At 39.3% G+C, this 21,353-nt stretch overlaps 2 protein-coding genes across 5 annotated transcripts in view; one reads left to right on the top strand and one right to left on the bottom strand.

Moving 5' to 3' along the window:
* CCAR1 (cell division cycle and apoptosis regulator 1) overlaps positions 1 to 21,353 on the bottom strand; it is a 64,478-nt gene that overhangs the window by 39,989 nt on the left and 3,136 nt on the right. For 2 of the 4 annotated variants that reach the window (XM_036264826.1, XM_036264824.1), the window contains exons 3-6: positions 9,467 to 9,639; positions 9,026 to 9,070; positions 4,811 to 4,843; positions 802 to 995 (exon numbers count right to left, since the gene is read on the bottom strand). In XM_036264826.1, coding sequence (XP_036120719.1) covers positions 802 to 995; positions 4,811 to 4,843; positions 9,026 to 9,070; positions 9,467 to 9,639 — 445 coding nt within the window. Of the gene's footprint in view, positions 1 to 801; positions 996 to 2,002; positions 2,038 to 4,810; positions 4,844 to 9,025; positions 9,071 to 9,466; positions 9,640 to 21,353 lie in introns of those variants that run through there. The other 2 variants (XM_036264825.1, XM_036264827.1) reach the window with 2 other exon arrangements.
* Positions 16,409 to 16,756, top strand: LOC118632651 (40S ribosomal protein S27-like). Its single transcript, XM_036265876.1, has one exon. The coding sequence runs from the start codon at positions 16,409 to 16,411 to the stop codon at positions 16,754 to 16,756; it is 348 nt and encodes a 115-aa protein (XP_036121769.1).

Here is a 21,353-nt window from a genome sequence, read left to right as displayed (position 1 = left end):
TCTCTCTCTCCTTCCAATCTCTCTCTAAAATCAATTTAAAACATTAAAAAAATTTTTTTAAATCCTCACCTGAGGACACTTTTCCATATTTTGTTCAGATAGAGTGGGAGGGAGAGGGAGAGAGAGAAACATCGATGTGAAAGGGACACATCGAGTGGTTGCCACCCGCACGACCCAACCAGGCCCGGGACAAATTGCAACCTAAGTACATGCCTTTAGCGGGAACCGAACCCGGGTACCTCTGGACCCACAGGCTGACGCTCTAACTACTGAGCCAAACTGGCCAGGGCACATTTTAATTTTTAAATTTTTTAGAGTGAGAGGAAGTGGGAGGGAGAGATTAGAAACATCAATGAAAGAATATTGATTGGCCACATCCTGCATGCCGCACAACCTGGGCATGTGCCCTGACCAAGAATCAGGCAATTTAGAACATTTTTATTAAAAACTATATATATATTTAATAGATATGTCCAACAGAAGATAAATTTTAAAAGGCATGTGACTATTTTAATACCTAATCTCACTGTATGTCTGCCGATGAAAAATTAGAATTGCTTATTAGTCACTGATAAAACATTTATAAAGAATTCACCATAACCACTTCATTCAATAATCAAATAACATCTTTAGTCACATTCTCCCTCAAAAAAGGTAACAGGTACAAAAATAACAAGCCAAATGATTAAAACAGAAAATTATAGCTAAATCACAATCCTGTGCCACAATTAAGCAGGTGCCTTATCAATATACTTAATGTTAAATACAACAAGCCGTCTGCCAACACCTAATGAAATTTACCTAAGCTGAAAGAATACATCTTCATCCACAAATCCAAACGTATCATGTAGTTTTGTAACCACTCCTGTAAAAACACGCTGTTTCTGAGGTTGGGTTTGTTGCTGACTGGACCTTGGTGTTGGATATGATACAGTTATCTGTGCTGCAGGCTGAGGAGTAGACAGGCTAAGACTAGTAGGCAGTGCAACAGCTGGCTATAAAACAAAATCAACATCAAATTAAGGTGATAATTTGAAATAGTTTAGAAATCGGATAAAAATCAATTTTTAACATCTAAAAAATAGTCTAGCAATTAAAAATAACTACTTAAACTCAAATGCTAAAAATATTTTATTTGAAGTTAGAAAATACATATATACACCTTAAGATAAAAATCAAGCCCAAAAAATTATTTATTTTTTTATCTATTTCATCAAGTTCCCTCAGATCAGTGTTTTCACAGCTTGTTCCAGGGAAAAGATACTGTAATACAATTAGTTTTAAAAATAGTGCATATTGGCCCTGGCTGGTTTGGTTCAGCGGTTAGAGCGTCGGCCTGCGGTCCTGAGAGGCCCGGGTTCGGTTCCCGCTAAGGGCACGTACCTCGGTTGCAGTTTGTCCCCGGCCCTGGTTGGTCGTGCGGGTGGCAGCCACTCGATGTGTCCCTTCACGTCGATGTTTCTCTCTCTCTCTCTTCCTCTCTCTCCCTCCCACTCTATCTGTACAAAAAATGGAAAAATGTCCTCGGGTGAGGATTAAAAAAAAAAAAAAAAAAAAATAGTGCATATTGTACTTCTCTTTTAGAAATTCAAAATCCATAGTGGTATAATAAAGACTCAGGAAAGTCCTGTGTAAATGAAATAAGTCAGACAAAGAAAGACCACAATATGTATGATCTCACCTATGTAGAATCTACAAAAATCAAAAAACTCAAAGAAACAGAACCAAATGGTGGCTGCCAGAGGAGTTTGGGAGGGTGGGGGAAATGGGTGAAGGTAGTTAAAAAGTGCAATATTCCAGTTACAAGATAAATATGTTCTGGAGATATAATAAACAGCATGATGACTATAGTTAACAATTGTATATTTGGAAGTTGCAAAGAGAGATCTTAAGTTCTTATCAAAAGAATAAAAATTTTTGCCCTGGCCAGTATGGCTCAGCAGTAAAAGCATCACTCGGGGACCAAAGAGTCCCGGGTTTGGTTCCGGACAAGGGCACGTACCTCAGTTGCAGTTTGTCCCTGGCCCTGGTAGGGGTTGTGCGGGTGGCAGCCAATCAATGTGTCTCCCTCACATCGATGTTTCTCTCTCTTTTTCCAGCTCTATCTGAAGATTAATATAAAAATGTTCTCAGGTGAGGATGAAAAAAAAAAGAATAAAAATTTTTAACTATGTGAAGGTGATGTATTTAATTAAACTTACTGTGGTAATAATCATTTTACAATACATACGTATATCAAATCATTATGTTGTTCCTTTAAACTAACATGATGTTATATATCAATTTTATCTTAATAAAATGGAAAAATAAAAACGTTAACATTTTCATTGGTCTTTTCTGGCACAATCAAGCATGGATAGCATTATTATTAAAACTTCTGTATATAAACAGATATAAAATCAAAATAAAGGAACAATCATCTGATCCTTCCAGTCAAACCATGGAATTTGTCTTACATCTGGCTCAATAAAGCAAGTCTCCAAGTTCTATAATTAAAAAAAAAAAGCAAAGTCCTACATACGTACAGCAAAAAAACTCAGTATTTCTTAAACTATGATCACAAAATAATCTTTCTCATTAAGTTTCATTAACATCCTAACACACTAATGGTTTATGGACACACTTTAGGAAATGGTATTCTAAGAACAGACAACTTTTACAGCTTTTCTACTAAGTCTAGAAATTCTACTATTAGAAATTGAAAATATCAAACATGCCAGCTGACTTTAGTTCTCTAATAAAAACAGAAAGTGAGGTTGATTTCTCATTGGAAGTGAACTTATAAACACACACACACTAATAGACTCAAGACTAAAGAGGAATGCAAAGTTACATATACAGTAAAAAGCTTCTCTCCTACTCCTATTCCTCAGGTACTCAGGTTCCCTAACCATGAGGGCAATGTATGTTAGAGATTCTGCTTCCTTTGGAAAAGTTGCATAGTACTTCACTCAAGGTACATACTGGGATGTGGTCAGTGGACCATGGAACATGGGCCGAATTTGGCACACACCTTATGATTTCTCTATAGCATATAAGACAAGGATAGTTTTGTTTTGTTTTCTTTTTTATCCTCACTCGAGGACATTTTTTCCATTTTTTGTTCAGATAGAGTGGGAGGGAGAGAGGGAGAGAGAGAGAGAAACATCGATGTGAAAGGGACATATCGCGTGGCTGCCACCTCCATGACACAACCAGGGACGGGGACAAACTGCAACCGAAGTACGTGCCCTTAGCGGGAACCGAACCTGGGTCTCTCTGGACCGCAGGCCAACGCTCTAACTGCTGAGCCTTTTTGTTGTTGTTGTTGTTGGTACGTGCCCCTAGCTGGAACCAAACCAGTGACTCTCTGGTCCGCAGGCCGATGCTCCAACCGCTGAGCCAAACCAGCCAGGGCCCAAGGATAGATTTACACTTTATAAGGATTATAAAAAATAAGCCCGACCAGAGTGGCTCAGTGGATTGAGAATCATTTCATGGACTGAGAGGTCCTGGTTCAATTCCCAGTCAGGGCACATGCCCAGGTTTCAGGTTCAATCCTCAGTAGTGGGACATACAGGAGGCAGCTGATCAATGTTTCTTTCTCACAACGATGTTTCTCTCTCTCTAAAAAAAATCAACAGAAACATATTTTAAAAATGCAATAGAGACTCCAAATGGCCTACAAAGCCTAAATTAATCACTACATATCGTGAGTTCAATAACTTTTTAATGTTTCTAAAAATTAAACTGATAATGTATCCGTCCAGTATAGCTCAGTGGTTGAGCATCAACCCATGCATCAGGAGGTGGCTGGTTTGATTCCCAGTGAGGACATATGCCCGGGTTGTGGGCCAGATCCCCAGTGAGGGGCATGCAGGAGGCAGCCAATTGGTGTTCTCTCTCATCAATGTTTCTATCTCTCTCTCTCACTTCTTCTCTAAAATCAATAAAGAAAAAAAATAAATAAATGAAAAAATAATAATAATTAAAAAAATTAAGCTGATAATGTAACACAGACACTTCACATTAGGTCAACCTGAAAAAGATATTTAGCCCTGGCCGGTTTGGCTCAGCGGTTAGAGTGTTGGCCTGAGGTTGAGAGAGATCTGGGTTCAGTTTCCGCTAAAGGCATGTACCTGGGTTGTAGTTTGTCCCCGGCCCTGGTTGGATAATGTGGGTGGCAACCACTCGATGTGCCCCTTTCACATAGATGTTTTTCTCTCCCCCCCCCCCCCCTCTCTCTCTCTCTCTCTCTTCCTCCCAGTCTATCTGAACAAAAAATGGAAAAATGTCCTCGGGTGAGGAAAAAAAAAAAAAAAGAAAACGATACTTAATATGTACAAAAAAATTTCCTAAAAATATTAGTTCAGCCCAGGCCAGTATGGCTCACTTGGTTGAGCATCATCCCATCCACCAAAAGATAGCTGGTTCAATTCCCAGTCAGGACACATGCCCAGGCTGCGGGCTCACTCCTGGGTAGGGGTCGTGCAGGAGGCAGCTGATGTTCTACTCTCACATCAATGTTTCTCTCTACCTCTCCTGCCCACTCTCTCTAAAAATCAATAAAAAAATATTTAAAAAATATTACTAGTTCAAAGAAAATGTAAAAGCCATTATCAGTATTAAGTTTAAATAAGACCTCATATTTATTAAAACTAGATCACAGCTCAATCTGCAATCAAAAACTATAAAAAACAAAAACATGCTTTCCATTTTTATTTAGCATACTGCTAAACTAGTATGTGAATCCAAAAAGTACTCATCTTTAAACTCTGAAAGAAAAACTTTGGTCTTCATTTAGATATCCCAAAGAAATAGTCAAACTAACCTGGGTTAAAAGGGTCTGTTGAGGTTGCTGTAACTGAAAATAGAAAACAAAAACAAAAACAGGAAAGAAAAAAAAAGGATCAGTCAGAACTGTTGTTTCATATATGCTTTCTTCATATAAGAAAAAATTCTTATTATATGGATACTTCTCATTAAGAAATATGTAAAAAGTAACAGGTCACTAGGTATAAGATTTCCTTTAGCTATTTCTAACAACTACAGACCTGATATATATAACTAATTCATTCAATAACAATAAAAATTTCATCTTTTTTGGTTATTTTATAGGAATGACATCCACAAAAAACCCCTACAAGTCAAGTCCCTAGTGGAAAAAACTAGTTCTGACATGTATTAATTACCACGCTACAGAAATGATTCAGTATCAATATGCTACTTATGAAAATATCACTGGCTATCCAATTCATACATATGCCCCTAAAAGAAGCACTCGTGATGGTCTGACTTGCCACTACATGGGGATGATAAAGAATACACTCTGAGATTTAATTTTTCCAGCATAGCTAAGTATAACATTACCAGAAAGTAAAAGGGATTGGTATAAAGGGGAAAATTTTAAAACTCTGGAATAGAAACTTGACTTAAACTAGGCTAAAAGAACCTATATAAAATTCTAATTCAAAACACTCAGTTTACATGGGGTCACCAAGTATTAGTGGTTAAACCTATCAAATTATTATTTTTCTATTAAGTCAAAAATGAATATTGTTATTCTTCAGTAAGAAAATTTGTGTGTGTGTATGTGTGTTTTATTTTTTATTTATTTATTTATTTTATCCTCACCTGAGGACAGTTTTTTGTTTTTGTTCAGATAGAGTGGGAGGAAGAGAGAGAGAGAGGGAAAAACATTGACGTGAAAGGGACACATTGAGTGGTCACCACCTGCATGACCCAACCAGGACCGGGGGTAAAATGCAACCGAGGTACATGCCCTTAGCGGGAACTGAACCCGCGTCTCTCTGGACCGCAGGCCAACACTCTAACCGCTGAGCCAAACCAGCCAGGGTTGTATGTGTGTTTTAAGAATACTCAATAATGCCCTCACCAGGTGGCTCAGCTGGTTGGAGCATCATCCCGTGCACCAAAATGGTTTCATGTTTGACTCCCAGTTAGGGCACAGGTCCAGGTTGGGGGTTCAATCCCCAGTAGGGGTGCATACAAGAGGCAACCGATCGATGTTTCTCTCACATCAATGTCTCTCTTTCAAAAATCAATAAAAACATATCCTCAGGTGAGGATTTTTAAAAAAATACACAAGCCCTGGCCAGTCTGGCTCAGTGGTTAGGGCGTGAGGCCCACAGACCAGAGAGACCTGGGTTCAGTTCCTGCTAAGGGCATATATCTCAGTCGCAGTTTTTCCCTAGCCCCAGCTGGGGTTGTGTGGGTGGCAACCAGTCGATGTCTCTCTCTCTCTCTCTCTCTCTCTCTCTCTCGCATTGATGTTTCTCTCTCTTCCTCCCTCCCTCCCTCCTGCTCTATCTGAAGATAAATGCAAAAATGTCCTTGGGTAAGGATAAAAAAAAAACAACTCAGTAAGAGCCTTTTAATTTTTTAGGGATCTGATAGGAAAAAAGATAACTTCATTTTTTTAAAAAGACGTTTTTCCTCTATTGATTTTAGAGAGACACACAGAAACATTTGAGAGAGAACATCGACTGGCCGTCTCCTGCATGTCCCCACTGGGGATTTGGCCCACAATCTGGGCCTATGCCCTGATTGGGAATCAAAATGGCACCCTCTTGGTGCATGGGCTGACGCTTAACCACTGAGCAACACTGGCCAAGCACTTCCTTTTTGTTTACAAATGTATAATCTATTAAACTGTTGTAGTTAAACACAGTTTAAGAGGGGAAAAAAAGTTCCTTATATCTATAAAACAGAACATTAAACATAAGAGAGGTTTCAAAACAAAAAGTCTACAAAATTTTTAATCTTTTTTTTTTAATCCTCACCCGAGGACATTTTCCCAGTTTTTGTTCTGAGAGTGGGAGGGAAAGAGAGGAAGTGAGAGAGAGAAACATTGACATGAAAGGGACACATCGAGCCTTCCGTATGACCCAACCAAGGCTGGAGACAAAATGCAACCGAGGTACATGCTCTTAGAGGAAACCGAAGCCAGGTCTCTCTGGACTGCAGGTTGACGCCCTAACCGCTGAGCCAAACTGGCCAGGGCTTTAATCATTTTTTTTTCATCAGTTCATTCAGTCCCATGTAATTAATTCCTACTCTGTTTGATCTTGGGTTAGTGCTTTTATGAATCCATTAGCTTCTCCAATAGTTCTAGAAATCCTTCCTCAGGCCAGTGGTATAATCTTAAAGTTATTTAAGCAACTTCATTAGAAGTGTGTACTCCAGAGTTACTGTCATAATCCTTTCCACAAGTTCCCAAAATAGTTCAACAGTTCTTTGTTGAAGATGAAGCATTTTAGCTGATTGCAAAGAGCTTTCAGGAAAGCATCAGAGTAAAAGCAGTAACTTTGCTGGCTTTTATTACAGGTCCAGGGATCTCAGCTATAGGCTTCTCCATCAAGAAAACTTGATTTTAAATTCATTTATCTAGACAGAATAGAATGTGTGTGAGTATGGGGGGTTAGTCCTCACCCAAGGATGTTTTTCCATTGACTTTTTAGAAAAGAGTGGAAGGAAGAGAGAGAAACATGGATGTAAAAGAGAGACACATCTATTGGTTTCTCCGGAACGAACCTGCAATCCAGGTACATACCCTTGACCAGGAATCAAACCCTCAACCCTTCGGTCCGTGGCTGACACTGAGCCAAACCCGCCAGGGCGAGTAATGACATTTTTTAAGGCAAGATTATTTTAAGTATTGCCATTTTCATATGGTTCAACTTAAGACATAATCTTTAATAATGTATTTCATTAACAGCACTGAAATAAGTCTAAATGTATTTTGAAAACAAGATAGCCAACTTTAACATCAATCTCTTGTCAATTTTTAAATGTTTAAAGCAATTATTAGTGAGATACTGTAATCTTCAGGAAAACTGCAATGCTTCTGAAACCCCAAAGGATTTAAGCCAGGGATAAAATTGGGGCATGAATCTAGGAATAAGAGCTTCCAGACTGAGAAGCCTGTTGCTATACATGGTGTCTTTCTTTGAATTCAAGTTTTTGGAACCCTCTCTCTAATATCCCCTTTTCTTCTCCTGACCACTGTAGTTTCCTGAAGTTAGTTTTGTTTTTTAATCCTCACCCAAGGACATTTTTCCATTTTGTTCAGACAGAGTAGGAGGGAGGGAGGGAGGGAGAAACATCGATGTGAAAGGGACACATTGAGTGGCTGCCTCCCATACGACCCCAACCAGGGCCAGGGACAACCTCAACCGAGGTATGTGCCCTTGATTGGAATCGAACCATGACTCACTGGTCCAAGAGCCGACGCTCTAAATGCTGAGCCAAACCAGCCAGGGCTTTCCCGAAGTTTATAAAGGCATTGAGAAGGAATGAAGAGGACCTCTTAACCCTGGAAAAGCCTAAAATGGATATAGGCTAGAACCTATCTAGATTTCTGTAGGGAAAATGCTTCTCCTTGACAAGCTTCTCCTTAGGTTCAGTTTTTCTTAGCTCTTCCTACCATTAGATATGAGACCTTGAGGAACATGATTAGAGTATGAGCCTAGGGAAAAGGGACCAAAGAAACTAACTTTTAGTCTAAGTCAGGAGTTTTCAAATTGGGAGTAGGGTGGGAACTACATGGATAGGTTTCCTCCCATTTTCAATAGCTCTATTATAGTATTTTGTATATTGGGTTTCAATATACAATATCATTATGAAAAAAGGACTAGGGCTGTGTTACTTTAAAAAATAAAGGCTGAAAGCCAGTTGTCTATCTAGGGTGTAGGTTTCTTTTTCACATGTGATCTCGTACAGCACAGTGGAACTAGAGGCTCCAGACAGGACTTATGGGCCAAAGACTCAACAGAGTGATTCTTTCTAGATTATCCTCTGCATGCTTTCATAGAAATGTGGCTAACACCGGCTGCTAGCTGAAGATTTGGGTTTTCAGGACCTGTCTCCTACCTTCCTTTTCCTTGAAGACATTCCTTTTTCACCTACCCCAAAAGAATTCAAATCACACATTAAGGTAAATGACAGGAAACAAATAGTATATGAATTACATTTGAAACAAATGCTTTTTAAAAATCAGTTTTTAACATGGAAGATGTAAACTAACCTGTTGTTGCACACTATACAAGGCCTGCTGAGGTTGTGAGTATTGCTGGAAAAAAAAATTTAAAAAAAAAAATATGTATATTATTTTTATTTATTATCCAAAAGCAATATAAATACAAACATACAAATATATAACCAGAATTGCATTAAAAATAAATTTTCTAAAAAAGTTCAATGTCATCTAAAATAAATAAAATAGTGATTATACTCTGGGATCCAACAAGAATTGAATTTTGCTCAAATAATGAATTGCCAATTTGAGTCTGACTATGCAACCACACTCCTCTATAAGTTCTGGGCATATACAATTTTTGTCTCCAGAAAAAACTAAGCATAATAAAAACACGTAACAATTTATTCTTTAAAAAGTAAAGGTTCTTGACCTCGTTACACAGATTTCATAGTTTTCTATGTCACACAGCAAAACCTATTAAAGATTTACCTGTTGCAATGCAGCTGCTGCAGCTGCGGCTTGCTGCTGCAATGCTGCAGTTTGAGTTAACTGATAGTTTGCTGGGGTCTGCGTGGTAAGGCCTGCAGCTGCCAATGCAGTTTGCTGTGTATAAATCGTCGGAGATGCTCCAAGGAGTGATGGCTGCTGAACACCCAGTGCAGCTAAAATGAGATTAAAGGAGGGTGGGGGTGGGGGGAGGGGGAAATCAAGATTATTTGGGTCCTTTCCAGGAATTTTCAATGAGAGCTAAGTTATGCATTATGGTCTGCCATGGTTTAGTAAAAACCTAGAGACATTTTTCAGTAATGCTTGTTAAATTTAACTGATTAATGTCCCACACCAGATCCCAAGGACTTTATATAAAATGTTCATGTCATGATAGATATAAGAAAACATTAATCTACAAAATTAATCTACAGAATGAGCCTAGCCAGTGTGGCTCGGTGATTGAGTGTTGATCCATGGACCAAGAGGTCACCAGTTCCATTCCTGGTCAGGGCACATGCCCAGGTCTCGGGCTCATTCTCGGGTGGGGGTCACGCAAGAGGCAGCCAATCAATGTTTCCCTCTCATGAATGTTTCTCTCTCTCTCCCTTTCCCTTCCTCTAAAAATCAATAAAAACATATTTTTAAACTACAGAATGAACCCAACCAACCTTACCTTATCTAAACCAGAGGCTAAAGTACCCTCGAGAATATTTTTAGAAAAAACAAAACCATATTGAAAAAAATCAAGTGTATAAGCAAAAAATAAATTATTTTACTATGAAATTCCTGTTCTGTCTTCAGGCAGATGAGAATCTTATTTATGGTAAGGGCAGTGTTACTGCAAGTGATCCACCCTTAAAACATTCTACTGGACAGAATTTTCATGTACTTCTCTTTGCATTAAAAAAATGTAAACTAGCCCTGGCCAGTTGGGTCAGGGGCTGGAGCATCTGCCTGCAGTCCAGAGAGACCTGGGTTCAGGTCCTGCTCTGGGCGCGTACCTCGGTTGCAGTTTGTCCCCAGCCCTGGTTGGTCATGCGGGTGGCAGCCACTCGATGTGTCCTTTTCACAACGATGTCTCTGTCTCTCTCTCTCTCTCTGTGTGTGCCTCTCTCTCTCTCTCTCTCTCTCTCTCTCTCCCCCCGTCCCACTCTACCTGAACAAGAAATGGAAAAATGTCCTCGGGTGAGGATAAAAAAAAAAAAAGTAAATCTAGAAAACAGACAAAACCAACACTTAAAAAATACAAAAGGTTTTAATTTTAAACACACTACTGTACTGAGCAATGACAGATAAAATTAACCACATAGTAACCTAAAATAATCATTCACATAAGCCAAATACTTGTGGGGAGGGCTCAAAATGACAGGCTTTGGTACTTAATGGTTAATGTATGCTTAATCAGGGCTAAAAACTGAAAAGAACACAAGAAAGATTTTACTCAATGCTTTTATGCAATTCCATTAAATGCAAAAGAGCAATCAAATAAAAATTGCAGTCTAGCATGCATTTCACCAAACTGAATCTCCTAAAACAATGCCTAGCTCCCTGGGACACTGAAGTTTGACAAAAAGAGGTCCAAGTTTTAAAAAATTTAAGAAATAGTGAATAATCACATATTTTTACTTCAAGGTTTCTCAGAACCTTTAATATTCCACGAAACATTACAAATGTCAAAGAGATTACCATAAAAGCAGTATTTGCTCACAGAACACTCCCTTTTCCATTATATCTGGTTTGTATCTAAGAATAACTTGAAAAATTGCTGCTCTATAGGTATTAGTTAATAACCCTATAGAAAGAATAATACTATGCTTTACAGGAACAGAACAGAGAACAAATTATTGAACTAACCAAAGCACCTAGTCTGAAATATCCCAGAAAATATTTAGAAGTCTGATATTCATCATCAATCAGTTGTTTAAGAGCACAGATTAATTTTATGTAAAAATAAAACAAACCAACAACAAAGTAAGGTAAAAACAGAAAATAAACAAATCCCAGAAATCATGTTTGGGATTCCTGTAAATTACAAATTAGTTCCTGCAAAAACACTATTCACAATTTAAAAAGGAGGAAAAAGGCAAAGCCTAAAGTGGGGGTTGGAGGGAGAACCCTACTAAATATCCTATATACATAGTGTATATCCTCACCACATTAATATTTTCTCTTTTGTTTTTAAGGTAAGTCAGCTGACATAATGGGGAAAAAGGAGAAACCAAGACTAAATGAATTTCAATAGAAAGAAGTGGGGAATATCTTAACACCAATGTACGTTCAAAATGAGGTTAACTGCAATGAGAAGAGAAAAAGGTACCAAAATCTAGGGCACAGATTCTAACGAGTTAGTCCTCTTAACCTTCTGAAATCATAGGCAAAATTTCAGACCAGAAATTCCAAAGTTTTCATTAGATTTTCAGAAAAGGTTAAGAACCACTGTTCTAGGATAATAGAAGCATGATTCTCATGTAAACATAAAACAGAGAAAGATCCTAGGAAAAATTATTAGCATTTTAAATTCTAAGCACCTCGCCCGGCCAGTGTGGCTCAGTGGTTGAGTGTTGACCCATACACCAAGAGGTCGCTGGTTCGATTCCTGGTCAGGGCACATGCCCAGGTTGTGGGCCTGATCCCCAGTGAGGGGCATGCAGGAGGCGGCCAATCAATGTTCTCTCTCATTGATGTTTCTCTCTCTCTCCCTCTCTCTCTAAAAATCAATAAAGAAAAAAATTTTAAATTCTAAGCACCTCTTTCACCCACCTGAGCTCTGACCTCAGATTTGCTCTGTTTCACTCTGCTGATGCCAATTTCTAGGACTCTAGAAAGTACTGGTAGTTGCCACAGTAGAAGGGCTCAGAGCCAATATCTCAGAAAGTCTATTTTTTCTCCTATAGCTTTTCCAGGTGTTCTGGACTCTGGCACCATACAGCAGCCCAACATTAAGTAGGTAGAATGATAGCCGAGACCAACATACCTCTTTTCTACTGTTGACAGTCAATGTGATGAATTAGAAACTACAAAACAGATTCATTAGTAATGAAAAATTCAATTGCCAGAAAAAATTTATGGGAAGGAAATTTACAATCTAGTATTGGCCTCACAATATTAATTCAAATTATGTGAAATCATTGTGCTTGTGGTCATAATTTTTATATATCTGTAATACAACTTTTTAAAAGTCATTTACAACTTCCACTCAAGATAGCAGCGTAGGTAAACGTGGTACTTGCCTCCTCCCACACAACCACATCAAAATTACAACTAAACCATAGCACAACCATCATTCAGAAATGCCGGGAAATGAGGTGAATGGAAGTCCTACAACTACAAAATTAAAGTAGCCACATCGAGAATGGTAGAAGGGGCGGAGGCGCAGACAGGCTGGTGTTGTGGATAAAAATCAGGAGGGACATCTTGGCTGTGAAGGTCTTCCCTGAGGAGTGAGGGGTCCCCTTCCCACACCAGGAGCCAAGGTCAGGGTTCCAGTGCCAGGAAGAGAAGTCCCCATCACTTCTGACTGTAAAAACCAAGAACTCAGGATGAGGGAGGCTGTGGCCTCTGGAGTCCCAGGCAGCTCTTCTTAAAGGCCCCATGCACAGACTTATTTAGATTTGCTCCTTCTAAGCTCAGAAGGGAGGCAGCTTGAAAGGCACCAGGGACATTCAGGGAAGAACTGAGCTGTTTGGCCTCCAGAGTAGAGCTGGAGAAGCAGCTTTCTCCTGGTAGACGTGCTGGTGAAGGCCTTTGTTCCTTTGGTGAGCCCTTCCCCAGGGACTGCCGACAGGGGCCATATCTGGGATTTCAGCAACCTGGCTCCCACTGTTGCCCCGCCCAGCTTTCCAGCCCACCCAAGCTGTTTCCAAAGGCTTTACCATAGGATTGGCCTGTCTTGGATCCTGCTTCAGCGTTTCCTAAAATCTCTCAAACAAGCAGCATCTGGTCTCAGCAAGCCCTATACCTCTCATTAAGTGGCCCCAGGCCTGGCACTAGAAGCAGCCAGCCTTGGTTCACAACATGACTGTTCCTGGACACCTCCAAGCCCAGCACAAGCAGCAGCCATCAGCAGATCACTTTGCAGCTTGTACTGGTGGCCCTGAATAGAACACAGGCAATGGCCGACCTTGCCTCAGAGCCAACACACTCAGTGGAAAGCTTCAGACCACATCAGAACACCACCACTCAACCACCTCCACGAGTGACACACTCAATGAGTAGACTCAGTGGGTACCAGAGCCCTGAAGAGGTAAGTCTTGCTCCGTGTGGTGGGCCCCTACACAGCTGATCCTCCAAGGTAGTCGGAGGCCAGTGGTCAGTGGGCACAGCCAGTCCTTGCAGCTGATCAGCCTTAGTAAATCCCTCCCATTAATGTGCCAACAGCAATCAAGTCTCAATTAACACAGGTGTATAGTCCTCACTAGGGGTGCACATCAAAGGCCCAGCTGGGGTGATCAGGGAGGCTGTGCCACTGAATCCTACAGGACACCTACTACAATAGGCCACCCTACGAAGCCTAGGAGACATAGCAACTCTACCTAATACACAGAAACGATCACAGGGAAGCAGCCAAAATGAGGAGACAAAGAAACATGTCCCAAATGAAAGAAAAGAACAAAACTCCAGGAAAAGGACTAAACAAAATGAGGATAAGTGATCAGTCAGTCAGATGCAGAATTTAAAACAATGGTTATAAGGTTGCTCAAGGAACTTAGTGAGACCTTCAAGGAACTTAAGGAGACTTCCAAGGAAGAACTTAGTGAAAACATCAACAACATAAAAAAGGACCTGTCAGAAATGAAGGACGCACTTACTGAAATAAAGAATAATTTACAGGTAATCCATAGTAGCGTAGGTAAAGCCAAGAAGCAAACCATCGATTTGGAATATAACACAGCAAAAAACACTCAATCAGAACAGTAAAAAGAAAAAGAGATTCCGCCCTGGCAGGTTTGGTTCAGCAGTTGGAGCATCAGCCTGCGGACCAGAGAGTTCCAGGTTCGGTTCCCACTAGGGGCATGTACTAAAAAAGAAAAAAGAATCCAAAAAAATGAGGATAGTGTAAGGAGCTTCTGGGACAACTTCAAGATTACCAATATTCACATCATGGGAGTGCCAGAAGGAGAAGAGAGAGAGCAAGAAACTGAAACTTATTTGAAAAAATAATGACAGAAAACTTCCCTAACTTGGTGAAGGAAAGAGACATACAAGTCCAGGAAGCATAGAGTCTCCCAAACAAGATGAACCCCAAGAGACCCACACCAAGACACATAATCATCAAAACGCAAAAGGTTCAAGACAAAGAGAGAATCTTAAAAGCAGCAAAAGAAAAGCAGTTCGTTACCTACAAAGGCGCTCCCATAAGACTGTCAGCTGATGTCTCAAAAGAAATTTTGCAGGCCAGAAAGGAGTGGCAAGAGATATTCAAGGTGATGAAAAGCAAAAACCTACAACCAAGATTACTCTATCCTGCAAAGCTATCATTTTAGAATCGATGGACATATCAAGACTTTCCCAGACAAGAAAAAGCTAAAGGAGTTCATCACCACCAAACCACTATTATATAACGGGTCTTCTTGAAGAACAAAAATATGAACAATAAAATGGCCATAAATACATATCTATTAACAATTGAATCTATAAACAAAATGAACAAGGAGAACAGAAAAGACTCATAGATACAGGGAACTTTTTGTGGGTTGTGAGATGGGCGGGGGATAGAGGGATGGGTGTAAAATATGAAGGAATTAAGAAGCACAAATTGGTTGTTAGACTGATAAACCTCAAAGGGAAGGGGGAGGGAGGGAGGGCAGGATGAGATAAACCAAAGAACTTCTATGCATATACACATAACCAATGGACTGACAATAGTGTGGGGAAAGCAGGAGAGGGGCGGGATTGGGGACGAGGGTGTCAATGGGGAAAAAAAGGGGGGAACATCTGTAATACATTCAACAATAAAGACAAGTTTACGAAGTTATTAATGTCTGATTTAATCTTTTTCTTTATATAAGTGGCTAAACATTTGTCAGCTGGAGATCTTTCCCAACCAGCCACACTGGAACAGTCTGTTCATTTATCTCATTCAATATGATTGTTAAAGGTCTCATGACTCACCTGAAATAAATATGTCTATCACTACGTATCAATACTTCTACAGACAAACCTAGGATATGAACCCTAAATAACCACAGACTACTGCCAGGTAACTACATAAATTTAAGATCTAAATTTTGTTAAACCTTCATTATTTTCTAAAATGTAAAATCAGTTTCATATGACTGAAACATTTATGTTATGACATACTAGTAGCTATTGGTTACTGAATAAACACACCATTAAAACACAAAAGAGGAACTTGTCCCATGTCTATTGTCCCTTGGCCTTATCAAACTTATTGTTAAATTTAAAAATCCTGCCCAGCCAGGCTAGTGTGGCTCAGCGGTTAAGCATCGACCCATGCACCAAGAGGTCACTAGTTCAATTCCCGGTCAGGGCACATGTCCAGGTTGTGGGCTCAATCCCCGGTAGGGTGGAGTGCATGAGGAGTCCAGTCGATAAGAAACATCTCATTGATGTTTCTATCTCTCTCTCCCTCTCCCTTCCTCTCTTTCTCAAATCAATAAAGAAAAATATTTTTAAATAAATAAAAACCCTTATTACACCCTGGCCAGTTTGGCTCAGTGATTAGAGCACTGGCCTGCAGACCAAGGAGTCTAGGGTTCTATTCTGGTCAAGGGTATGTACTTTGATTGCTATTCGGTCCCTGGTTGGGGTTGTGTGGGAGGCAGCCAGTCAACGTGTCTCTCTCACATCCACGTCTCTCTCTCTCTCCCCCTCCCTCCCTCCCTTAAGATAAATGGAAAAATATCCTTGAGTGAGGATTAAAAATTTAAAATAAAAATCCTTATTACTCCTTTCCGGCAGTGACGACCTTCCCACGACAATATGCCTCTCGCTAAGGATCTCCATCCCTCTCCAGAAGAGAAGAGGAAACACAAAAAGAAACGTCTGGTGCAGAGCCCCAATTCCTACTTCATGGATGTAAAATGCCAAGGGTGCTATAAAATCACCACCGTCTTTAGCCATGCACAAACAGTAGTTTTGTGTGTTGGTTGTTCCACTGTTCTCTGTCAGCCAACAGGAGGAAAAGCAAGGCTTACAGAAGGATGCTCCGTCAGATCAGAAGGAAGCAGCACTAAACACACCTCGAATCAAGATGAGTGGGGAACCATCCCAATAAACACATTTTGGATACATCCAAAAAAAAAAATCCTTATTACTTTTACACCTTAGAACTTTATCTTTACTAAGATGAGTCATCCTTTTTTTTTTTTTTTTTAATCCTCACCCGAGGATATTTTTACATTTATCTTCAGACAGAGTTGGGGTGGGGGAGAAACATCAACATGAGACAGACACATCAATTGGCTGCCTCCTGCATGACCCTCACCAGGACTGGGGATCAAACCTGCAACCCAGGTACATGCCCCTGACGAGGAATCAAACCCGTGACCCTTTGATCCACAGGCCAATGCTCTAACTGCTGAGCCAAACTGGCCAGGGCACAAAATAGTATTTTAAATATAAGATATCCCAAGTGTTGTAATCTTCTAAACTGCATTGTTCAATACACCAGCCAGCAGCCTATGTGGCCATTTCAATTTCAACTAATAAAAATTAAATTAGAAATTCAGTTCCTCAGTCACACTAACTACATTAGTCACACGTGGCCAGTGGCTATCATATTATACAATGAAGATACAGAATATATCTATCACCAGAGAAAATTCTTCTAAGTGGACAGTGCTTCTATCAGAAGAGGCAAAGTCTTAACTAAATCATTATATGGGGTTCTTACAATTTCTATAAATATTAATACACTAGCAGACAACAGCTCTTCCACTCTCTTGAAGTTACACCAAAATGATGACTAGTGATTCTGACCATAGACTCTTTTCTCTCTCTCTTTCTCTTTTTTAAAACATGTTTTTATTGATTTTTTTAGAGAGAAAGGGAGAGAGAAATATCGATGTGAGACAGAAACACTGATTGGCTGCCTCCTGCATGCCCCCTACTGGGGATCAAGCCCGCAACCCTGGCATGTGCCCTGATCCAGAATGGAACTGGGACCTCTCAGTCAATGAGAAGATACTCAATGCACTGAGCCACATTAGCCATAGTCTCGTCTAGCTACTATTCAAATAATTGTTAGTCAACCCTCCCAGACAGTTGAAGCTACCTAATCTCATGGTTTCTTCCATCCTTAATTGCCTCTGATTTACCTACATTTTGACCCCATGTTTTTCAAGGACTCTTATATCACCCAAAGTAAATCTTCAATCTTTCAATGTTATTTCCAATATATTTTTAGATATAATAGATCAAAATAATTTCCCAGATCATATGTTAATGCAGTTCTCCCTAGATGAGAGCACAGTCAAGACACTCAGAGGATGAGAAAAAAATATATGTATTAACAATGAGTCTTAACAGATTTTATGGCCATGTTTTTACTCTTAGAAGTAAGTTTGATATAATTAATTACTATATAGCACTAACAGTGTGTTAAATACCCACACAACTAGCAATCTTCCTTTTCTACTAATTGAGTTAGAAGCAGCTATCTCTATCAAGGGATAACTACTAATATAAGTATACATGGTACATCATATCAGCTATTATTTCTTTGAAAAGACCATGAATCTTGCAACTTAGGAATTTGAGCTGTAATTCAAGAGAATGGGGTTTTCAAAGAAGACTATCAGGCCAAAATGAAGAGGTAAGAAAAATAGAGTCATATTTAAAACATTTGTATTGGCAACAGCTTCAGTTACCTATGTTAAAAACACCACATAAACTTTTAAGTCCTGAACTAGTTCATTTTTCTCTATAGCCACAATGCAGTCATTTTACTAATGGTCAAAAGAAATGATTGAGAAAATAGGTCTGAATCTGCCAAATCCATCCCTACACTTTAATAATATTGTTGCAATTCTGCTTATACATATGCAAATATTTTGAGTCAAATATACTGAAGTTATCCCTAGTCAATATAATTAACCTAAGGGCTATTTAAAGATTCAGCAATTCTCTAGCTAGCTCTATCAATGTCTCCACACAACAGAAAACGGTTAAAACTTTCAAACCTAAAAGCTCTGGTCCCAAACATGACTGTCCGTGGGAATCTGTACCACAGCATGTATTTCAGTGTGAATGAGAAATGAAGAATTGGCCTAGAAAGTCAGAAGACCTTGAATACCATCCAAAGAAGTTTGACCTGTATTCTAAAAGTCCTTGAAGATATTTTTGCAGATGAATTAAGAGAACAGACGATGCAATGAACCACAATTCTGAGGTCCTAACAGAGATTCTCCTGTTACGGGTAAGACCTAAACAAATTTCTTCACCTTCTTTCATCTGTTAGAGAAAGGAGTTTAGACAGAACCTATATCTCAGGCCCCATCCAGCTTTGAAAATTTCTGTAATTTATAAATTAGGCTTCAGGAATATCACAAACTGACAGGTATAATGGAGCTGGGGGAAAGTTAAAAAATAAAAGCATATCTAGTAAGTAAGAAAGGAAAGCAAATAAAAGCAGTCAGAACTAAATCAAGGATAATAAATACAGAGCATCACCACCAAGTGAAAAATGGGAAAAAGAGTTTCCTAACTTAAGTTAAGGATCTGTGATAAGCACACACTACGGATAGGGATACAAAGATTTGGGGAAGGTATCAAAGGGCCTGAAATTGAAATGAGACTTTGGTATGCAAGATGAAATCAAGAGAAAGCTGCTACTGATACAAATACTGAAACATGAAGTACAAAAGGCCTAAATGTAAAAGGGAGGAGTATATTAAAGGCATTTTCAAAGGGGAAAAAGTCAAGGTTTGATATGACTGACTGAATATGGCAGTTAAAAAAAAGAAAATTAGCCCAGCCGGTGTGGCTCAGTGGTCGAGCATCGACCCATGCACCAAAAGGCCGCTAGTTCGATTCCCAGTCAGGGCACATGCCCAGGTTATGGGACTGATACCCAGTGGGGGTCATGCAGAAGGCGGCCAATCGACGTTCTCTCTCATCAACGTTTCTAGCTCTCTCTCCCTCTCCCTTCCTTTCTCTAACATCAATAAAGAAAAAATTAAAAAAAAAAAGAAAATTAAAGACGACAGATGATGACACGTAGGAATTACTGACTCTTTAACTGAATTGGGTCAGTATTAAAATCAGAAATAATTCAAATACTAATCCTCAATTTTACAATAGGTTTCAGCCATAAACTGCTATTGTGCATGCTTTTACCAAAGTATTTTTTTTTTTTTATCCTCACCCAAGGATATGATATGTTTATTGGTTTTAGAGAGAAAAGAAGGAAGAGAAAGAAAAACATCAATGTGAGAGAGAAACATCAATCTACTGCCTCCCCTATGTGCCCCGACTGGGAATGAAACCCAAAACCTAGGCATGTGCCCTGACCAGGAATCAAACCTGTAGCTTTCTGGTGTATGGGATGACGCTCCAACCAACTGAGCCACCATGCCAAGGCTACTAAAGTTTTTACTATTATTTTAAATATGCCATCTGTGTGAACACATTAAAATTTCAAATCACTGTTAACTGAGAATTTTTTGTAAAAAACGCCCATTAACTGAACAAAATCACGTTGTGATATACAAAAAAGAAATCATCATCATTTTTGTATTATTCTCAAGAGAAAATGAGTCCGAAATACAGCCACAAAGATCAAAATATTTCATTTGAGTTGAATTATTCAGTTAACCTTTTTCTGTTGCATGTTCATTTATGACAGTGGCTTCTGATACAAATATAACAGGACTTCTCTGTCCATGGGACTGACGCTCAATCCACTGAGCCACACTGGCAGGGCCCTATTCTGGGATCTTTATAGAAAAGCTAAGTATAGATGCTAACAAAACACTTGATTACTTACTGAAGTCTTGATGCATCAATAAAATTTTAGATTTTTAAAAACTTTTGATTAATGATATGTCCAAGAAAATCCATAAACAATTTCCTGCAGCACAAATACAAGCTATGTTTCACAAATCCCATTATTTACATTTGGACTTTCTAAAGCCAAATAGTAAAAGGGAACCTGTATTTACTACTGACTTTGACAAGTTTCATAAACCTTTGCTGTTCTCTATGCTCAGTCTTAAAATAAAATAAGAGAATAACAGCCTGGCGAGTGTGGCTCAGTAGATTGAGCATCAGTCCCATAGACTGAGAGGTTCCAGTTTGATTCCCGGTCAGGGCACATGCCAGGGTTTAGGCTCAATTCCCATAGCGGGCAAGCAGAAGGCAGCCAATCAATGTTTTTCTCTCACATCGGTGTTTCTATCTCTCTCTCTAAAAAAATCAATAAAAATATATTTTAAAAGAGAATAACATACATTTAAGTAATTACAATATAAATGTCAAGAGCTATAGACAGTAGAATTCCACCATAACAGCTATTGTACTAAAATAATACAGATATAAATTTAAAACAAACTATATGTAGCCCTGGCCAGTTTGGCTCAGCAGTTAGAGTGCCGCGGGAAGACCAATGAGTCACAGGTTTGATTCCGATCAAGGGCATGAACTTCAGTTGTGGTTCATCCCAGGCCCTGGTCAGGGTCGTGCAGGAGGTAACCAGTCGATGTGTCCCTCTCATGTCAATGTGTCCCTCTCATGTCAATGTTTCTCTCCCTCTCTCTCCCCCCCTCTCTCTTTCCCTCCGTCCCACTCTATCTGAAGATAAATAGAAAAATGTCCTCAGGTAAGGATTGAAAAAAAAATACAATAAAACAAACTATATGTAGAAAAAGGTAAATACATGCTCAGCTTACCAAGCACTTGCTTCTGTACACAGAGTAGTTACTAATAA

Source organism: Molossus molossus, unplaced genomic scaffold, assembly GCF_014108415.1.
Source record: "Molossus molossus isolate mMolMol1 unplaced genomic scaffold, mMolMol1.p scaffold_m16_p_17, whole genome shotgun sequence".
Lineage (NCBI taxonomy): Eukaryota > Metazoa > Chordata > Mammalia > Chiroptera > Molossidae > Molossus > Molossus molossus.
The sequence above is the reverse complement of the archived record's forward strand: the minus strand, read 5'-3'. Positions and strand labels throughout refer to the sequence as shown.